General features: G+C 40.3%; 1 protein-coding gene across 1 annotated transcript; it reads left to right on the top strand.

Annotated features, from left to right (window-relative positions):
* Window positions 1-429: 429 nt before the first annotated feature.
* LOC137638573 (acidic leucine-rich nuclear phosphoprotein 32 family member B-like) lies at window positions 430-20,319 on the top strand. Its single transcript, XM_068370744.1, has 5 exons — window positions 430-537; window positions 1,632-1,669; window positions 2,853-3,025; window positions 3,574-3,649; window positions 19,203-20,319. Exons 1-5 carry the CDS (start codon window positions 476-478, stop codon window positions 19,250-19,252), a joined length of 399 nt encoding a protein of 132 aa, XP_068226845.1. The 5' UTR covers window positions 430-475; the 3' UTR covers window positions 19,253-20,319.
* Window positions 20,320-20,905: the final 586 nt, after the last annotated feature.

Raw genomic sequence — 20,905 nt, 5'->3', positions numbered from 1 at the left:
AGTTCTTAATTTACATATAGGTAACATGGTTGGTTTTGAAATTTTAAATATTTATACACCAAAAGAGATCAATTACTGACTTGCATTCCTGTTACCAGTATGAGATGTAATTTTTTTTTTTTTTACAGTATATCCTAAGCATGGCATTGTTATACTTTTATTATGCAAATATTGAAATTACTTATGAGAATTAATATCTAGATATTGAAATTGCATATGCAAAGATGTAGGATCCTTTCAAATTACAGATGTAGAAATTGTATAATCTATCACCAGTAATTTAAAATTTCTCATCTATGAAATACAAATATTTTTAAATGCTAGTACATTCTCTAAAAGATATGACTTACTGTAATCACTTGCTGTTTATTTTCCCTGTCTTATAAACAATCATACTGATTTTTATTTATTTTTTGACTTACAGAAGGACCTGAAAACCTTGGTGACGTTAGATCTGTTCAACTGTGAAGTATTTATGCAAGAAAATTACAGAGAGAAAGTATTTGCCCTTATCCCCTCACTTGTTTATTTAGATGGGTAAGTACGATGTCATCTGTTTGTAACTGGTTGAATTTCCAATTTATTCCTATGTGAAATAAAAACCATCACCCTTTAGGTAGGGAATATATTTTCATCGTGAGCTGGATGGCCGATGAATTGTTTTAACCCCTTCACTACGATCATGTCGTTATACGTCAAAAACATGGCTGGTGATACAGACGATGACGTCTTGATACGTCATTTGCAAATATAAACCATATGGAGGTTAAAAATTACTCGTATATAACTCGTGTATCCTACAAAAGTGTATAGCACATAGTTTCTCTCTCTCTCTCTCTCTCTCTCTCTCTCTCTCTCTCTCTCTCTCTCTCTCTCTCTCTCTCTCAATGGAGAAGCTTCATAGTGGGGAGCTGTTACAAGCTGAGTACCTCAAGGATCTGTCCTTGGCCCATTGCTATTTCTGATCTACATTAACAGCATAGAATTGGGATTGACTAGTAGAATAGCTAAATTTGCCGACGATACTAAAGTATGTATAAATGCTACTAACTAGGAAGAGGTAGAAGCCTTAAGTGAGGATCTAGTGAAGCTAGGAAAATGGTCTAGAAAATGGCAAATGCCTTTCAACAATGGGAAATGTGAAGTCATGCACATAGGTTATAGGCTTCCAGCCGATGTAATAAACAGTAACACAGTAAACAAGTTCAAGAATAAGTTAGACAAAATCACAACGACTAAATGCTTAAACTAAATCTCTCTACCAAAGAGCGAATGGGGTCTCTGTGGATGGACTAAAGTCTTTGAGACATCCAGAATCCTTGTAACACTCTCTCTCTCTCTCTCTCTCTCTCTCTCTCTCGTGTGTGCGCACTTGTGAGGGGCGGGTGCTTCCCCCACCTCCCATCAGAAACTACCAACACGTATCATAAGAATTCTAACTGTTGAATTCCAGTCAAGTTGATATACTTCTATTAGAGGTCTCAGATTTATATAATTATGGATAATACAAATTACTTTAAAATTCTGTGATATTTCATATAAATCTTTTTGTATAAAAGCGCTAATCTAATGAATATATAGTCTTTCTAAAGATAGTATGACTAACCAGTTTTCTTGGTCTTTTATTACAGGTTTGACAAAGAAGATAACAGTGAAGAGGAGGAGGATGGTGAGTGCTTAGTTTTCAGTAGCTATAGATTTTATTTGTAGGGATAGATAAAACTCAATATTTCTTATAACTTTCGGTTAAACTACAGATAAAGTAATTTTGAGGAAAGGAAAATTTAATTTTAGTAGATGTGTGATTTCCAAGGACTTTCCTGTTGAAGGCTAGGACAGGGAATCCAATACGATCTGATTACCAAGAAATATTGTTCCCCTGCTGTAAGGTCAATGTATCAATTTTCTAAGCATAGACTCTGTGTGTATAGGCAAAACCTGCAATTTCAGGCTCATTTAAACTTGTCACAGCTTCTTGGTAGCTGAACATTGGTCTGCCATGAGGAATGTCATGCGCAGTGTCTCAGAAAAGAATCATGGTTTAGTTAGCGCCAGCGTTCCTATGTCATAACTTCCATTCACGATCAGGGGTACTAGAATATGAAGATATGGAGGAGAGGAGGGAGGGTTTTGGAGACCATACAGCACCTCTAAAAATAATTATATTTTGGGTACTAATGATACTTTCATCATTCCCATTTGATTTTTTCAAGCAACTTTAGTCCAATTCTGGGCTCCAAGTATTCAGAAAGATATAGATATACTGGAAGCAGTAAAAACTAGTTCTGATACTAAGGCAACTTGGATATAGACGGAGGATGAAACGTATGAACTTATTTGATCTAAAAACTTGACGACTAATGGGACAGTTCATAGATTCATTCAAAATTCTTAAATGGATAACAAATATAGTTTACAATAATCTCTTCACGTTTAGCACAAATCAGTCCAGAGGTAACTGATACAAACTCGAATTAAAAAGATACAACACCACTCAATGTGTCAAATATTTTACTTATAAAATAGCAAATTGTGAAAAACTACTAGTTATTACAATTTTAAATTTTAACACCAGGAACAGCTTTTGGGCTAGCCCATGAGAATAATAATGGGGTTAGATAGCCAGTACTGTACAGTATTAATCAGGGATACTTTTTTATTTTTTTTTTATTTTAAATTGGACTATCTGCATCATTATATAATTTTCTGATTTGAGGAGCGCTTAACTAGTTTTCTCAATTCAAGTAATATATGACAGATACCAAATTAGGCCTGTAAAATTTAATGCTAGTTATCAGCCGTTATAACTTTTTTCAAGTTCCGTTGTTTATTTGTTTAAATTTCCTCTCTAGGCGAAGAAGAAGAAGAAGGTGTTTTGGAATATGATAATGATCAAGAGGAGGACATTGGAGAAGAGGAGGAGGATGTTGATGATATAAACGAAGAAGAAGTGGAGGAAGAAGAGGAAGAAGATGACGATGAAGAAGATGTGCCTCTTGATGCCCTGTACAAAGATTACAATCCTGTAAGTTAGCTGGTGATACTTTCATATGTTGCACGCTTCATTATTGCACTGTATAATGTTCTCCCCTCTGAGTGTAGAGAATACCTAAGATATTAGAAGGAAAAAGGGATGCCTTAAATGCTTTGTCCAGTAAGGAAATTTCAGTCTTGAATTTTGATCACCTTCGAGGAAATTCTATTACACTATGCTGGACATCAAGTAAGTCCTGATATAATTTAGAAAGGCGAGAGTTTTTGTGGTTTACATAATTATTCCTCCTAAGGTTCCAACATGTATACCATACTATCCAACATTGAATAAAGCAAATTTCATAACTTCATTCCAGATTTTTTCTTATCTGCTAACTATATTGGAGGTTGAGTACGTTCACGGTAATTAAACAGAACTGTCTCACATCTTTGATGACTATTGTGTTTACAACTTGTTAAAGCCATTTCAGTCAAGTGTATGAAGTTTTGGATGCAAAAAAAAAGTATCTCTGGCTTGAAAAGTTTTGAAGACTGAAATTTCATAGTAATACTGTATTTAATTAACCCTTAAAATTTCAGAGTGGTGATGATGATTATGAGGCTGTTGAAGGAGAGGAAGATGATGATGAACTAGTTGAAGAGGAAGAGGAGGAAGGTAAGACTCATTTTGATATCCAGTATTACATATATTGAACTTTTTCACTTGGAACACCATTTTATATGCTAGGTTTACCATCCATGGACACTTTATAAGGGACTTGTACCTCTGATGCTATATATCCCCTGTTTGTCTGTCTACTATACTTAAAAGATTACTTAGGAAAATTGTTCTAAAATCTTTGAAGGCAAGGTGTTCAGACATCATCTGTATCATCTATAGGAGTGAAACTAACTGGGATTCATGTGCTATTCATTCTAAGAATGAAAATCTTTGACCAAAATACATATAAAATTAAAGAAAAGTTTTACCATGTCATATGTGAAACCATTTGTTCCAATAGGAAAGAGACAAATGAGTAAACAAGTGTCCCTTCCAACCCACTGCCATTTTTATAATTGTTTCTATGATCGTAGCTTCAACCACAAGGAAATATGTTGCTCCAATTTTCTTTACTTTTAAGTAGTTTAATGCTTACTTCCTCAAGGAATTTTATATATGTCTTCCAAATTTGTAAAGCCTAGTTGTTCCTACACGGATACAAACCTTCGTCCTTTAAGGGTTATAACTCGGCCCCATTAAAACAATGTTATTTCTGGGGTTAGTTCAAACCCCTACGTTTTTGTAACATATATTTTTGTTTTACTTAAAAACTATTGAAAAGACTATTTTATCCTCTAAATTTGTCTAAAAGTTGTCTATCTATTTATATATCTATCCCCAATTTTGGTGGGGGATTAGGTACCAAAAATAAAGGAGGACTTTTTGCTCCTCCCAGCCTGACGAAGGATTCAGCTGAGTTTGTTTGGTACTGCTAGGGTGCCACAGCCCACGCTCAACCATTATCCACCACAAATGAAGCTTCTATGCGGAATATCCTACTGCCGCTACCTCAGCAGTCACCAAGGCGACCAGAGGAAGCACCAGTGCCTATTGGAAGTGCATCACAATCGCTCGCCATTTATCCCTATTTCTAGCACACACTTTTGCCTCTGTGACATCAATCCTCTTATCACCTAGAGCTTTCTTCACTCCATTCATCCACCCAAACCTTTTCCTTCCTCTTGTACTTCTCCCATCAACTTCTTCAGCAGATAGTTATTTTCCATTCTCGTTACATAGCCAAACCACCTCATCACTTATTCACTCTAGCTGCTAATTAATTTCTAATACTGTACCCATTCTCACCCTTACTTATTTTGTTCCTAACCCTATCTAATCGAGATACACCAGCCATACTCCTCAGACACTTCATCTGGAATACATTCAATTTCTGTCTCTCCGTCACTTTCATTCCCTACAACTCCAATCCATGCATCTCAGTTGGTACAATCACTTTCTCTTACAAAAGTCTCTACATTCATTCCTAACCCTCTATTGTTTACCACTCCCTTCACTACCCCAAAGACTTTATATCTTTCATTCACTCTGACATATATCTGCTTCCACTCCACCATTTGCTGCAACAATAGACCCCATTTACTTAAACTGATCTACTTCCTCCAGTAACTCTCCATTCAATATGGCATTCAATTTAGCACCACCCTCCCTTCTAATGCATCTCATAACCTTACTCTTATCCACGTTAACTCTCGACTTCCTTCTCTCACACACCCTTCCAATCTGTCACTAATCGACACAGCTTCTCCTCCGAGTCTGCAACCAATACAGTATCATCTGCAAACAACAACTGATTCACCTTTCACTCATGATCACTCTCATCCATCAGTTTGCATCCTCGATCAAGCACTCGAGCATTTGCCTCCCTTCCATCTTCATTAACAAACAAATTGAACAACCATGGCAACATCACACTCTCACTTCATTTCCTATCCTAACACATGCTTTACTGCCTGTAGAGAGAGTAAGGAAGGCTGGCGCAAGAATTGAAGAGACAGTGAAAGATGGAAATGGAAGGTTGTTAAAAGGAGAGGAGGCAAGGAAAAGGTGGGCGGAATATTTTGAAAGTTTGCTGAATGTTGAGGATAATAGGGAGGCAGATATAATTGCTGTTCCAGGTGTTGAGGTGCCAGTGATGGGAGATGAGAATGAGAGAGAGATTACAATAGAGGAAGTGAGGAGAGTTTTAGATGAAACGAGAGTAGGAAAAGCATCTGGTATGGATGGTGTGAAAGCTGAGATGTTGAAGGAAGGGGGTGTGACTGTACTTGAATGGTTGGTGAGATTGTTTAATATGTGTTTTGTGTTGTCAATGGTACCAGTAGATTGGGTTTGTGCATGTATTGTACCACTATATAAGGGTAAGGGAGATGTGCATGAGTGTTGTAATTCAAGAGGTATTAGTTTGTTGAGTGTAGTTGGAAAAGTGTATGGTAGAGTATTGATTAATAGGATTAAGGATAAAACAGAATGCAATCTTGGAAGTACAGAGTGGTTTTAGAAGAGGTAGGGGTTGTATGAATCAGATTTTTACAGTTAGGCAGATATGCGAGAAATATTTAGCAAAAGGTAAGGAGGTGTATGTTGCGTTTATGGATCTGGAGAAAGCATATGATAGAGTTGATAGGGAAGCAATGTGGAATGTGATGAGGTTATATGGAGTTGGTGGAAGGTTGTTGCAAGCAGTGAAAAGTTTCTACAAAGGTAGTAAAGCATGTGTTAGAATAGGAAATGAAGTGAGCGATTGGTTTCCGGTGAGAGTGGGGCTGAGACAGGGATGTATGATGTCGCCGTGGTTGTTTAACTTGTATGTTGATGGAGTGGTGAGAGAGGTGAATGCTCGAGTGCTTGGACGAGGATTAAAACTGGTAGGCGAGAATGATCATGAATGGGAGGTAAATCAGTTGTTGTTTGCGGATGATACTGTACTGGTAGCAGACACAGAAGAGAAGCTTGACCGACTAGTGACAGAATTTGGAAGGGTGTGTGAGAGAAGGAAGTTGAGAGTTAATGTGAGTAAGAGTAAGGTTAAGAGATGTACGAGAAGGTAAGGTGGTGCAAGGTTGAATGTCATGTTGAATGGAGAGTTACTTGAGGAGGTGGATCAATTTAAGTACTTGGGGTCTGTTGTTGCAGCAAATGGTGGAGTGGAAGCAGATGTACGTCAGAGGGTGAATGAAGGTTGCAAAGTGTTGGGGGCAGTTAAGGGAGTAGTAAAAAATAGAGGGTTGGGCATGAATGTAAAGAGAGTTCTATATGAGAAAGTGATTGTACCAACTGTGATGTATGGATCGGACTTGTGGGGAAATATAGTGATGGAGAGACAGAAATTGAATGTGTTTGAGATGAAGTGTCTAAGGAGTATGGCTGGTGTATCTCGAGTAGATAGGGTTAGGAACGAAGTGGTGAGGGTGAGAACGGGTGTAAGAAATGAGTTAGCGGCTAGAGTGGATATGAATGTGTTGAGGTGGTTTGGCCATGTTGAGAGAATGGAAAATGGCTGTCTGCTAAAGAAGGTGATGAATGCAAGAGTTGATGGGAGAAGTACAAGAGGAAGGCCAAGGTTTGGGTGGATGGATGGTGTGAAGAAAGCTCTGGGTGATAGGAGGATAGATGTGAGAGAGGCAAGAGAGCGTGCTAGAAATAGGAATGAATGGCGAGCGATTGTGACGCAGTTCCGGTAGGCCCTGCTGCTTCCTCCGGTGCCTTAGATGACCGCGGAGGTAGCAGCAGTAGGGGATTCAATGTTATGAAGCTTCATCTGTGGTGGATAATGTGGGAGGTTGGGCTGTGGCACCCTAGCAGTACCAACTGAACTCGGCTGGGTCCCTGGTTATGCTGGAGGAACGTAGAGTGTAGAGGTTCCCCTTCTTTGTTTTTGTTTTGTTTCATTGTTGATGTCGGCTACTGGGGGAAGTGCCTTTGGTATATGATGATGATGATAAATTCTTGCTTGCAATAACCTTCTACCAATTCCATATAACCTCATCACATTCCACATGGCTTCCCTATCAACTACACCAAAATATTTCTTGCATATTGGCCTAACTCTAAGAATCTGATCCATTCATCCCCTACCTCTTCTAAAACCATCCTGCACTTCTAAGATTGCATCCTGTGTTTCATCCTTATTACTTTTAATTGACACTACCATACACTTTTCCAACCACACCCTAGAATTACTACACTTACCTTTGTATAGCGGAATAATACATGGGCACACCTAGTCCATTTACAATATATAACGTGTATTAAACAATCTCACCATCCATTCAAGTACAGTCATACCCCCTTCCTTTAACAAGTTATATTTTGGAAGTGTATCTCTATGGTTTCTTTCACACAAAGCAGAATATTGAATGTATCCTAGTCTTTTGAAAGAACTTGTTAAGTGGTCAAGTATTGAAAGTAGGTTTGTTCCCATACTAACAAACCTTTCGTTATTTATGTGGATTATCTTTCTGCGTACAGTATGGTTCCGAATTATGCGATTCCCTATTTATGCTGTCACTAGTTTTCAAAAATAAATTTTCTATATCTGTGAAGCTGCTCAAAGTCTGCGAGTGAAGCCCTACAAAATGTATCAAATTTATTGTCTTTTCAAGTACAGTATATTGGTACTGTTAATAAATGTTACCAAACGATATTGACCTTAAATTTTGTTAACATAATTTCATAATTGTGATAGCCTATCTAAGGGAAAATTCCATATCAACTATGAAATCAATTTTAACTATGCGAGTGCAGCTGACAAAATGTAAACAGAATTATGGTTATGTTCTCGTCAATCTTTATCTTTGCCTAACCTTTCGATAATTTTAATGGTAGTGTTAATGATGGCATATTAAGCATTTATTTTTGTTTAGTACAGTCTATATAAAAGCTTTATTTTTCCCTGTGGGTGTTCAGGGTTTTTACACGTAAGCTGGGTTCGTTTATCGACAGTGAATAGTCTAAATTTTGGTAGCGAGTCGGCAGTATTGTGTCATATTTTAAACACTATAGATTTGTTTTACAAAGATTTGTTTTATATACTACACGGTATAATTATAAAAACCTTGAGATTGATTTGATACCAGAAAAAATCTCTCTCTCTCTCTCTCTCTCTCTCTCTCTCTCTCTCTCTCTCTCTCTCTCTCTCTCTCTCTCTCTCTCTCTCTCTCTCTGTTTTTATCATTTGTTTCAATGCGTTCGTTTGTTCATTATGAATAATCAACGATAGAGTGTCCAGTAAACAAATGTAAGATTTTTGTTTTAAGTGGCGTCTTTAGGAAAAACATATAAATCGCATTCATTCCATTTATTTCGAAGTTCTAAGAAAAATTAAGAAAAACAACATTGGTAAACACAAAATTATCATATAATCAATACTTGGTAAGATAGCTGTTGCTGCAAAAAGTAACCTAAAGACGTGTAAAGGCGTTCGTTTCTTCGCTATTATCAGAGATGAACGTGAACAAAACAACGGATTACAATTTTGATGGTGTGTTTTTTGGCGTGGTTAGGAAACGCATGATATAAAATCGCCTCTATTTTGTTAATTTTGGATTTTCAACGATACAACAAAAGCTAGTCTATACAGTGATGGTTTTGCTATTCACCAGTAGTCTTATACAACAGATATGACTTGAACTTATTAAAATTACTTCTAATTTAGGTCGTGTTATAAGAGGAAATATACGTTATTTACACCCTTCCTGCGTGTAATTTTAACCTTTTTTAAGTTATTAAAACTTTAGAACATTTTAAACGTTTTATCTATTTGTAAGAGCAATTTTATATTAGAAAAAATACAGAATATTATATAGAAAGAAAAGGAAATGGGTGGTAAACGCATTTGAATTGGCAAATTTTTATTTGCCATTGCCCTAATGGAATTATTCCTGTTATGTATCGAAATATGCAATTTTCCATTTATGCAGGGCCATTTATCGACCAAAGTCTCGCATAATTCGGGACCCTACTGTAGCTGGGAGGTAACCATTAGACTTAGTCAATTGCGAGGTGGCAACCCTGCCTAACCGCTTGAACGGGTTGGCTGGGGGGGTACCCAGCCGCCTCTATATATGCTCTCACAGTAGTGAGAGACGTCACTTTTTCCTTTTTCAGCTGTGCGTGTTCTCTCTACGATCGCCTTCATGCAAACATGTCCAAGGCGCGAGGATGCTGCGTGCGGTACTTTAATGTCTTCGTTGGAGACCGACCCGCATTCCTTGTGTCCTTCGCGCAGAAGGCATCGCTGCGAGCAGGGTTCACCCTGCACAGAGTGTAGGGAGTGGCCTGCCTCCCAATGGGAGAGATTTGGGCGACATAGGAAGAAGGAGATGAAGTGCGATCTTTTTCCCTCGGGGGCGAGGAAAGCGTCTTCTTCTTATTCACGCACCTTCTTTCTGAAGCTCCTTCTCGCTCGCGGTCTTCCAAGGTACGATCAAGTAGGAGAGCAGACCGACTAACACTTTTCTAACCCCGGGGTACCGGGGGGTTTGTTGCTTCCCCTAGAGGAGCAACTTCTCCTCCGGCCACTGGCGACCCATTCTCCCTTTCAGATTTGCTGCAAGTGTGGTCGTCCTTAGGGATTTCGGGACCCCCTTCGAAGGAGGAGCTGCTGCGCCGCCTTCAGCTTCGTGCCAGGACAGACCCTTCTCCGGAGCCGACGACATCTCATGCTCTGGAATTGTGCGAGGTCCATCTTTCGTCTTCTCCTGGCCCTTCCACGTATGGACAAGGTGATCGTTCGCGTTCACCTCTCCAACGATGAACCCCCTCCATCCTGAGACCTCATCGTCCCCTAAACTTCATCCATCCCTTTGTTTCTCCCCACAGGAACCTGCATGTTGCAGGTGTAGATCTTCAGGGGACCAGCAGCGCTAAAGGATGAGCATTGTCATCGCCTCGCTGTTCTTGACACACTTCCCCTGATTGCCTCTCGCGACAATTGGAATATCTTGCGAATCGTAGGTCATCACGATCTAAGTGCTCTCCTTCTAGAAGCCGCTCAGCTCTGGAACCTCGCACTCACGATCTCAACGCTCTCCTCGGAGGCGTTCCTCTTCACGAGCAAAGTCTAGAGCTAGGTCCAGACGCATGTGGTCTAGATCACGAGAACGGTGTTTGCACTCGTTAGGACGACGCTCCCATTTACGAGGGCGGCGTTCACGCTCACGAGGGTACCTTTCACATTTGCGAGATAGGCATTCGCGATGTTCATGCCGTTCTCGAACGAGAGCTAGACACTCCCGTTCATGATCATGAACCGCGCTTTCGCAATCAAGGTCTAGGCATTCCTTGTCGGGAGGTAGAGGTAGGCTTACGCGCAGTCCATCAGCACGTCGCCCCTCACCCAGACCTTCTTCCAAACGACCTCGGACCAAACCTGATGATGAGAATGACCATTCCTCAATCAGGCGTCCAGTTAAACCTCCAGTGCCTACGCGACACTTGGAAATGCATCCCAGTGTGACACGATCTCCAACTAGTGAGTCCCTACTCAGAGGCCTTCTCTGGCGACGGATGTAGGTGCTTCTCTGGGGCAGCAGGAAGACTAGACCTTCCTTTTCCTGTGTGGCTCCTAGTGCTCCTGTTGCAAGCACTTCTGCTTGTAAATAGTGTCCGTTGACACGTGAAACTCGCAATTTTGAGTGTGAATCTCACGATTTCACAAGCAAATCTGCGATTTCCGCGAGAAATTCACAAGCAGATATGTCGGACCCGCAAGAAAGTGCGGTACCAACACCTTCGCCTCTACTATCAGCGTCTTCCACATCCAGCAGAAGACCGACACCCTTTCCAGTGGGGTTCAAGGAGCATCTTAATAGGTTTGCGGATGTACCTATTAGTCCAGACCTACCTTTGCGTCCGAAGGAACTTGTTACTCTGCCTCAGACGTTATCACCTCTGTCGACTGGAGCTCCTAGAGTTCCACCCAAAGGAGACACTCCTAAGGAATTCCAGGGTTTACCTCGAGGATCAAAGCTTCCTGCATGGGTGAATACATTCATATCCACCCTCCTGAAGACTGAATGTGGCTCCTCCACCGTCGCAACCTCCGACTTTTCCAGTAAAGGCAACCCCTAGGATCCCCCTGGAACCCTCATCAAGTTCGTTAGTTGGGAGTCAGGACCCTAGAAGGAAGTGGACAGCAGACAAAGTGCACAGATCACCTCCACCCCGATCCCGTGCTGAAGGGCCTATTCCATCTGACTCTTATATGGCCAACTTACCCTTTATGCCAGTGAAGGTAAAGGAGGTCATTGCTAAGAGACAGAAGAGGAGGATGAGAGGCATAACACCACCTCACGCCGACGTAATCCATCCTAGGGAGATCACGATCCATCCCTTCAACCTTCAAGAAACTGAGGTAGTACCTCCAAACCAACGTCCGTTTTCTATCTAATTTTTCTTCCTCTTGTTTTGTTAAAGTTTATATACTTTATATAGGAGATATTTATTGTAATGTTACTCTTCTTCAAATATTTTATTTTCCTTATTTCTTTTCCTCACTTAGCTATTTTCCCTGTTGGAGCCCCTGGGCTTATAGCATCCTGCTTTTCTAACTAGGGTTGTAGCTTAGCAAGTAATAATAATAATATAAACATTTCAAGTCATTTGATCAAAATCTTTTTGATTTATTAGCAAAAATATGATTTAAAAAAAAATTTAGGTACATTTTTTTTCTCTTAATATGACACGAATTGTATTGCAAATCATACCATCAAAACTTCCTTAGAAATTGAGTAATTCTGTGTGACAGATTTTGGATTTTCCTTTTTTTTTTTTTTAAAGGAATTTTTTCTTAACTTTCTTCATCTAAATGTAAAATAATCATGAAAAAAAGAGAAGGCAAATCAGAATTCTGTTACACAAAATTGTGTGATTTTTATTCCTCTTTTCATTGATATCTTTCTCTCTAATAAAGGGATTTTGACGAAGGAAAAATCTATTTCTGGGGAGAGACCTGTGGCGCCCGGTGAAAAGAGTCCTTCTTGTATATCTTTTCTGATAAAACCTTCCAATTATACCAGAGAAAGATAAAAGCATGGAATGCTGAGGTTACAACCCTCGCGCGAGCACCTTTTGGGTGTCGTGTATAAAGCAAAGGCGCGTGAAATCCACTATTCACAGGTTGTCTTCCATTTAGTTAATTCCTTCGTCAAAGGGATGGGCCGATACAAAGGCCCTAGCCAACCCCCAGCGCCACACCACCCACGCCACGACGCGAGCGCCATCTGAACAACATCCTTCTGTATTGGCCATGATGGCTTGGAAAGGAAAGGGTGGGATCGTGTAAAATAAAGGGGAAGGGTTTCACCGGGTGCCACAGGTCTCTCCCCAGAAATAGATTTTTCCTTCGTCAAAATCCCTTTTCTGGGTAGACCTGTGGCGCCCGGTGAAAATGTACCAGAGAATGCCTTCCAAGCCCAACAATAACTACTAATTTAATAAGGGGAGAGAAACAACACCATATAAAGAAAATCATATATAATTAAGGTAAGTAGGCATAAAACATAAACTAGCCACAGGGCATAGTTAGAGTAAGGTTAAACAAACATGATAACAGGGAAGCCTCCGAGTATCAGAGGAAAACATGCAACAAAACTGACATGGCTAAGAATATCCCAACCTTATAACAACGGTAAACAATAATAGTTACAATCATATTAACCTAATATGTAATAAACTTAGGGCTAACGAACCACCAAGGAAGCGGCGTCGTGGTGCGAGTGGCGGGTAGGAGGGAGAAGAGAAGAGATGGATGAAAGGAAGAACAAAAGATCAATGGTGAGAGATAAGGCTCCCAGCTGCAACCGTTGGGTATTTAAGAGCCTGTAAGTTCTTTAGATAGTGGCGTTTGAAGACCATAGGAGATTTCCAACCCGTGTACTTCTTAAGGTCATCAAAGTCCATATTCTGGAAATAGTTGATGGAGGTAGCTACCGACCGGATATCATGAGCATGGGGAAATGATCCCGGATTGGCTTGTTTAATGAAGTATAGGATCTGTTGCTTAATGCCACATATGGAAATGGTACCTCCTTGTTCTCTGATAAACAAGGGGCCAGACGATCGGGTAGCAGTCCTGGCTAAAAAGGCCCTGAGAGTGGTGACCGGACATAGAGAAGTATCTTGGAGAAGAGGAATAATCTTCCAAGGGGACCACCTATTTTGGGGGTCCTCGTTCTTAGCTAGGAACGCCCTGTCTGGTGAAAGATTGGGCTGTGTACCAGGGGGAGCAGCGAGGTAGACTACCTGCTGAAGAGGCGCCTGTTGTCGAGAAGTCGAGGCCGCGGAAGACTGTGGGGACGAGGTACCCCGGGCCGCCTTGTAAGGACTAAACCTCTGCTTCTTCTTGAAGAAGTGTGTCTCTGGGGTTCGAACCTCTTTTTGGCTGAGAGACCCCACCTTACCTGCAAATTCTGGTTTGCCCTCGCTGCGTCCTGAAGAACCTTATCCACCTCTGTCTGAGGGAAGAGGGTCTTACCCCAGCAGGAGGACGCTATCAGTCTGTTCGGCTCATGCCTGATGGTGGCCTCCGACAGAACGAACTTCCTGCAACTAACCCGAGCTGACCAGAAATCATGGAGGTCTATTTGGTAGGATAGCAGCTGGTTCTTTGTGGCGACTCTGAACAGCGTTTCCTCTGGGTAAAGAGATGCTAGGGACTCCATGGAGGTGATGGATTGGAGGGACCTAGCAAGTCTAGTACGGGTCTCGAACTCAGTTTTGAGAAGACTCTCTATTAATCTGGGAAGCTTCTCAGAGAAAAGAGTAGAGGCACAGTCCGGGTCTAGTTTCCCCACCGTGAAGGTAGAAGCCGCAGCATCCCAGGCTGCCGAGGTACCCGGAATAAGCAAAGAGGTGGGGTCCGTCTCCTTGAGAGCCGGCATGGAAGAGCCTTCCTTGATGGCCTGTATAGTCAGCTCTGTGACTTTGTCTATGAGCGGCAAAGAGATGGAGGCCGCTGTCGTAAAAATAGTGTAGGCACCTTTGTGTGGGGTGAGCTTGGAGTTAATACACCCCCACTCTGATAGTGTTCTGGCCCAGATAGCCTGGGCCTGCTCTTTTGGAAATATGACCGTTTCCTTCGGTACCTTGTCCATACGGACCAATGCATGTTCCTTTAACCGTACAAAACCATTGAACGGGAATGCTAGGCCCGGGGGATAGAACTCCAGGTCCTCTAGAGGGCGGGTGCCTATGCCCTCCAGAGTTAGGGAACCATCTACGAATGGAGAAGCAAGGCAAACCGCCAAGGATTGTCTTTATCGAAGGGCGGCAGCTTCGATGCGTCTGGAGCAGAAGGGGGAGGAAACTGAGTTCCGGCGCGGATCAAAGTAGCCATCATATCCTTAATCTCTGTTATTGCACCAGAGTGATGTTGAACTTGATCTCTGACCAATCCTTTGATCAGTTGGATGGGGAGGAGATCAGCCCAGGGTACCTGAAAGCCATCCGTTGGTTTTTTCTTGGATTTGGTAGACTTAGACTTCTTAGGAGTAGTGGTTTTACGAGGAGCAATATGAATATCAGGAGCTGTCGAGGGACCGGGGACCGGTGACGTTGATACTGGCAAAGCTGAAGTCTTATAAGTTCGAAGTGGCTTCACCTTGGGTCGTACGGAGGCAGAGGGATCCCGAGGAGAAGCCTTAGAGTTATCAAAACCTAGAAAGGAAGAGGTAGGAGAGAAAAGGGTTTCTACCAACTCGGCACCACTTACCTGCTCGTCCCTGGGTTCTACGTATATATCCAGACCCGCCATGTCCATCGGTACGAGGGGTTCGTCCTCCACGGAAATGGTAGCCCTGACTTCTTCAATTAAGGGGGCAGCAAGGTCAGGGGAGACTGCAGCAGTAGTCGAGCCTGGGAAGAGGCGGGAGGCCATGTCCCCATCGAGGAGATAGGGTGCGCCAGACGGGGCATTCCTGCCGAAGCCCGACACCCACGGATGAAGAGTAGCCCTTGCTGAACGAAGAGAGACATCATCGGCCTGTAAGATTTGCAGTGATTAGTGATGGAGGAGGGGGTTTGCCCTCCAAAATATACTGTGTATATCATATTCATGTCTATATTAGTGTCTGCTAACGAGAAATAAGGAACAAAGGGAAAACCCACTTACATCATCGTTCAGTAGAATTGACGACAGCTCGTAACAGAGCGAGCACAAATCCGGGAACCAGACCGGGTATTGGGCCTGTCCCGGTTCCTGGATAAAGGGAATGGAGCAGTGTGCATGAGACCGGCAGAGGTCATGCCCAACGGGGTCGCTGAACGAGGCAGGGCATCCTTCAGCAGTACAACGGGCCTTCTGTAAAAGAAAGGAGACATGAGTCTGGTGTTTCTTGAAACTCTGATAAGGGGATAAAAAACCTATTATTTTAGAGTTCCGGCACTCACTGAATTCCCTAAGCACCCATATTGCATTGACCAAACAACCGAATATTACCTTTAAGTTGATACCGCCCCATACCATTGTTGGCACTTTAATATTCAATTGTTTGTATATTTGTAATGCACCTAATGTCTGTTAATGACATAAGGATAATTAACTTAAAGCAATCCGCCGACCTCCAAGGGTCGGGGAAGCAGTGACATGCCCTTAAAATAAATATAAACACCAGCCTTAGCTAAAGGCAAGGCAAATATAAGTGTGAAGTGTATGGGCGACCTCCGGTGAGGCCGGAGCGTAATGAAATGTCCTGAATAAAGGAGCCTTGGCTAAAGGCAAGGCAAATATAAGTGTGAAGTGTATGGGCGACCTCCGGTGACGCCGGAGGATAATGAGATGCCCTGAATAATTCAATTGTGGCTAATAATTCAATTGTGAAAGATAAAAAGCTAAGCCGCAGCTAAAGTCTAAAGCTTAGATCATAGTAAAGCGTATTTACGATCTCCGGTGAGGCCGGAGGGAGAAGAAAGGTCCTGAATAATTATTGTGAATAACAAACACAGTTGTAATAACAAAGGCTATTGTGGATATGGCCATGGCCTGAGACCGGAGTAAGGGCCACCGGAGGGTCGTATCTAAACGATATGAAGCCCGTCCCATGTAGTAAACAATTTATAAATATAACAATAGAACGAAAGTCATTGAGAATCCCTCATGGCGGAGTAGAACTCAAGGCGGAGTGGAAAACGTTCATAACTACTCCCGAGCCGTAACGGGGAGAGGACGAAACACGGACCAAAATAACGCTAACAATTGAAAAGTCACGAAAAATAAATAACTCGTAAGTTATCATCCACCCAGAGGGGGAGAGGTGAGGGAGGGAGAACCCGTTGAACGCACAAAACGGAAAACGGGAAATCCGCTCCCCCACCGGAGCTAAGAAAGAAAACGAGAGAAAGGGGTAACTTGTGACTGCGAACAGAAATCGGGGACCCCAAGCTCTCGCTCTCTTAAACACAAAGACAGGACTAAAAAACACACAACACTATTATAAACGTATAAAATAAACCTGTACATCCATATAACACTACGATCGAAGAATAGCATCTGCTAAAACTTAAAATAAATAGCACAGTCGAGTGACGAACGCCTCGGAGGGGCGGGTACTAAACAAATACAAAGCTAGATCGCTATCTCGTTCGTAGGCTGGACTTGCTAGCAAAAAGTACCATGAGCATAAATACACAAAAAAAAAAAAAAAAAAAAAAAATAATAACGGTTCTAAAGGCATAAGGCCAGGGACATAACCAAGAACCTAAGTGACAGAGTACTAAACGGGCAGACAAAGATGAATTCCCAAACAAGTGAACAAACAATGGCCGCCATGAAAGGCCAGACGGAAATAATAAAACAGACTATACTGGATATAAAACAAAAGCCCGGTACAATAAAAAACTGTCAAAACAAACTATGGTACTTAACATTGGAATGTGTGAAGATGGAGCTTCGGACATGACAAAATAAATCCACGATTGATAAAAAAGACCGAGAGCCCCACAAAACAATTCAACACTTTAGATTCCTAAAAGAAGGATGTTGTTCAGATGGCGCTCGCGTCGTGGCGTGGGTGGTGTGGCGCTGGGGGTTGGCTAGGGCCTTTGTATCGGCCCATCCCTTTGACGAAGGAATTAACTAAATGGAAGACAACCTGTGAATAGTGGATTTCACGCGCCTTTGCTTTATACACGACACCCAAAAGGTGCTCGCGCGAGGGTTGTAACCTCAGCATTCCATGCTTTTATCTTTCTCTGGTATAATTGGAAGGTTTTATCAGAAAAGATATACAAGAAGGACTCTTTTCACCGGGCGCCACAGGTCGACCCAGAAAAATCAAACAATAAGTCAGTGAGAAAAATTTACCCAAGTGAGAATAAGTGTTTTTGAGTCATGAGGTCCCAAAGATTTGCTATAATTTTTTTTTTCTTAAAAAATCTAGATATCATTATTATGATAACCTTACATCTTAAGAATTAATGGTAATATTAAAGATACATCATACTTAACAACTATATTAGTAAGAATAATGATAAAAACAATCTTTTTAAAGGAAATATAAATAAAGTGGTTGATGAAACCGATAGACTATAGAAAAAAGTAGGTCAAACTGGTCAACATGGTGGAGCAGATACCCCATGCAAGGCTAAATACAGTAATACCTCACAACACAAAATTAATTCATTCTGGAGTGGCTTTCGTAAAGTGATTTTTTCGTGTTGTGAGTCACATTCACAGGCAAATTGCCACATTTGTTCCAAACTCTACAAAACACCACATTAAATCTTATAATAAAGCTTCAGTATAACCACAATGAAATACTGTACAGCCAAATACATTTGAATAATTCAAACCAAAACTAACTTAATACGCGTAAATTAAGTTATTAAAACATATTGTAATAATAAATGGAAAATAATACAATACATACAGTATAATACTGTACATATACAAAATATACAGTACCATATGTACTGTACTATTATAGTTAACCCTGTTGTAGACTAGTTACATTTTTTATTGTCTAAACCCATTTTCTTCAACTTTTTATTGGGTGACACTTATTCTCAGCCTGGCTGGCAAATCTCTTTTCTTAAAATAAAACATTTTTCGCAAATTGAGTCATAAAAATTCGCATCTCGATTCGCAGCTTGAAAATTTCGTTACAGATTCTTTCGTGAAGAGAAGTATGACTGTACCCTCCAGGATAGCCACTTCAACATTTTTTGAGTATACCAAAGTGTATGAGGTTAAAAGAAATGGTGGTTAGAAAAAAAAAATAATGAAAAGCTGGTAAAACTCTAATTTGTTCACAAAATACAGAAGTTTTTGGTTTAGAAGTACTGTGGATACCTCTGGATCTATGAGATGCACATTTTGATTGATGACCTGCTATCTGTTAGACAAAAGAATGGCGTTCTTGTTAACATTTGGACATGTTACTATTTTAGCAATATAGGGTTGTAATAGTGATAATAAAGGTAAACTTTTAATTAGAATTTATACTACCCATTCTTTGGAGCTCATAGCAGTTGCATATATTCTAATGATAGGAGTAATGAATGTTCAAAAAGTATATTGTGAATGAGTTTCAAAATGAGTGAGATAGTTACCCAGGTACATCATTCTCATGTGCTGAACTATTTTTATTGCAACATTTAAAATGAACTGGTCCTATGAATATTGGGTAATTCAAGTTTCATTTTGTTACAGGTGCAGAAAACCGAGGTCAGAAGAGGAAACTGGAAGATGGGGAAGATTAGTCACATATACCTTGGGACAGAAGAGAGAAGTCATGGCTACCTGTCAAGTTTAGGGCATTATTGAGGGTGAGTGAAGGTGATGCTTTTGTGAAGCTTTGCCGGAAGAAAAGGTAATGTGAGGTGTAGTATATTTCAATATTTACATGTGGACGTAGTAAAAATTATATGTATATGAAAATATACACCATTATGAAAGTATTTTAACTTTGGAATCATGAAATAGTTTGTTAAAGTACTCAACAGTACATTGATTTCATCCCTAACCCCATAATAGGTAAAAGAAAGTGGAAATAATGGTATTGCATGCAGTACATTAGACAGGATAATGATAGTTATGTTATCTCTCATGTCTGTACAATTCAAGTGCCCTCCCCATCCTCATACCAATAAGTAGTTTGTAGGAGATATTAAACCTATTTTTATGGTTATTGGTAATCTATTGTTATACTACACCAGCACTATCTAGTGGCACTCACCCTTATTTGGCACGAATGAATGATATAGTCTTGAATTGGGAGGTTGTATCAAATCTTCATCTTATGACCAACCAGTTTAAAAGTTCATTAACAAAACAAGAATAATTAAGTTAAATGTCAGTATCATTACCTATATGATATATATTTTAAAGAAGCTAAAAGACATGAGGCAGCTACTTGACAGCTGCATTGCTGCACAGGTCTTGCAGATGCTGACAGGCCAGTAAAAGTGCCTGGTCATTAGGTCCCCCCCTTCACCCTTTTTTTAAAAGACCTTTGGTTTTTTTCCTTTTGAAGAGTTTGGATGCGAAGTTGAGTCTTAGATGCTCTAAGTCATTGAAGAAATATGGTTTTCATTTAATGTCTTCATATTTGTTATTAGCCTTGGGAATGTTGTCTGGAACTAAGCTTTATCTGTTTGTTGTTCAAAAGAATGGTTCGGTTTTTAGCAAATTTAATGCCAGCAATAATATTTTGATTTGTGATTGGTGTACTCTATATTTATATGAAGTTAATAAAGGAATGTATATAAGAAATAACAGCTAGACTTAACACACAATACCATTGGTAAGTGTAAGAAAATGTCTAAAGGGCTACTATAATTTTTTTCATACGTATAGTAGCAAATTGTTATGGTGTTGTGCAGAATATATATATGTGTATATATATATTTCATATATACAAATACACTATATATATTATGCCTGCGAGAGACTCAATATGGCTTGGCAAGACTTATGTCATGGCTGCTGAGGTACAGGTTGGGTCAGTGGCATTAAAGTTATTATTTGATCTTGCTTGGCTCCTCTCACATTTCCTGCCAAGATGTATTTAAGTTTCTCCCTCTCTCTTTCCTCTTGTCAAATTTAATTTAAATGTTTAAAGATTGATTTTTAAATATACTGTAACTCCTATATATCTTCAATATCCATCATTTGGTTCTGTTGAAATGTTGCACAGTACTAGAATTCATTTCTCCATTTGCTTCGGTCGTGTAATTATGTTTGTGCAGAATTTATTCTTCTTTGTACAGTAATAATGACTTGGCAATATTTATGATAATTTTAGGTATGTAAAGTCCAGTTTATTTTCTCTACTTTTTACATATGGTAAATTTTATATTTCTCATGACATCATTATTGGTAATGCAAGTGTAAAGACTTTAAAGGTAGATGTT

This window comes from Palaemon carinicauda, chromosome 3, assembly GCF_036898095.1.
Source record: "Palaemon carinicauda isolate YSFRI2023 chromosome 3, ASM3689809v2, whole genome shotgun sequence".
NCBI lineage: Eukaryota > Metazoa > Arthropoda > Malacostraca > Decapoda > Palaemonidae > Palaemon > Palaemon carinicauda.
This window is presented reverse-complemented; position numbering and strand designations above follow the sequence as displayed.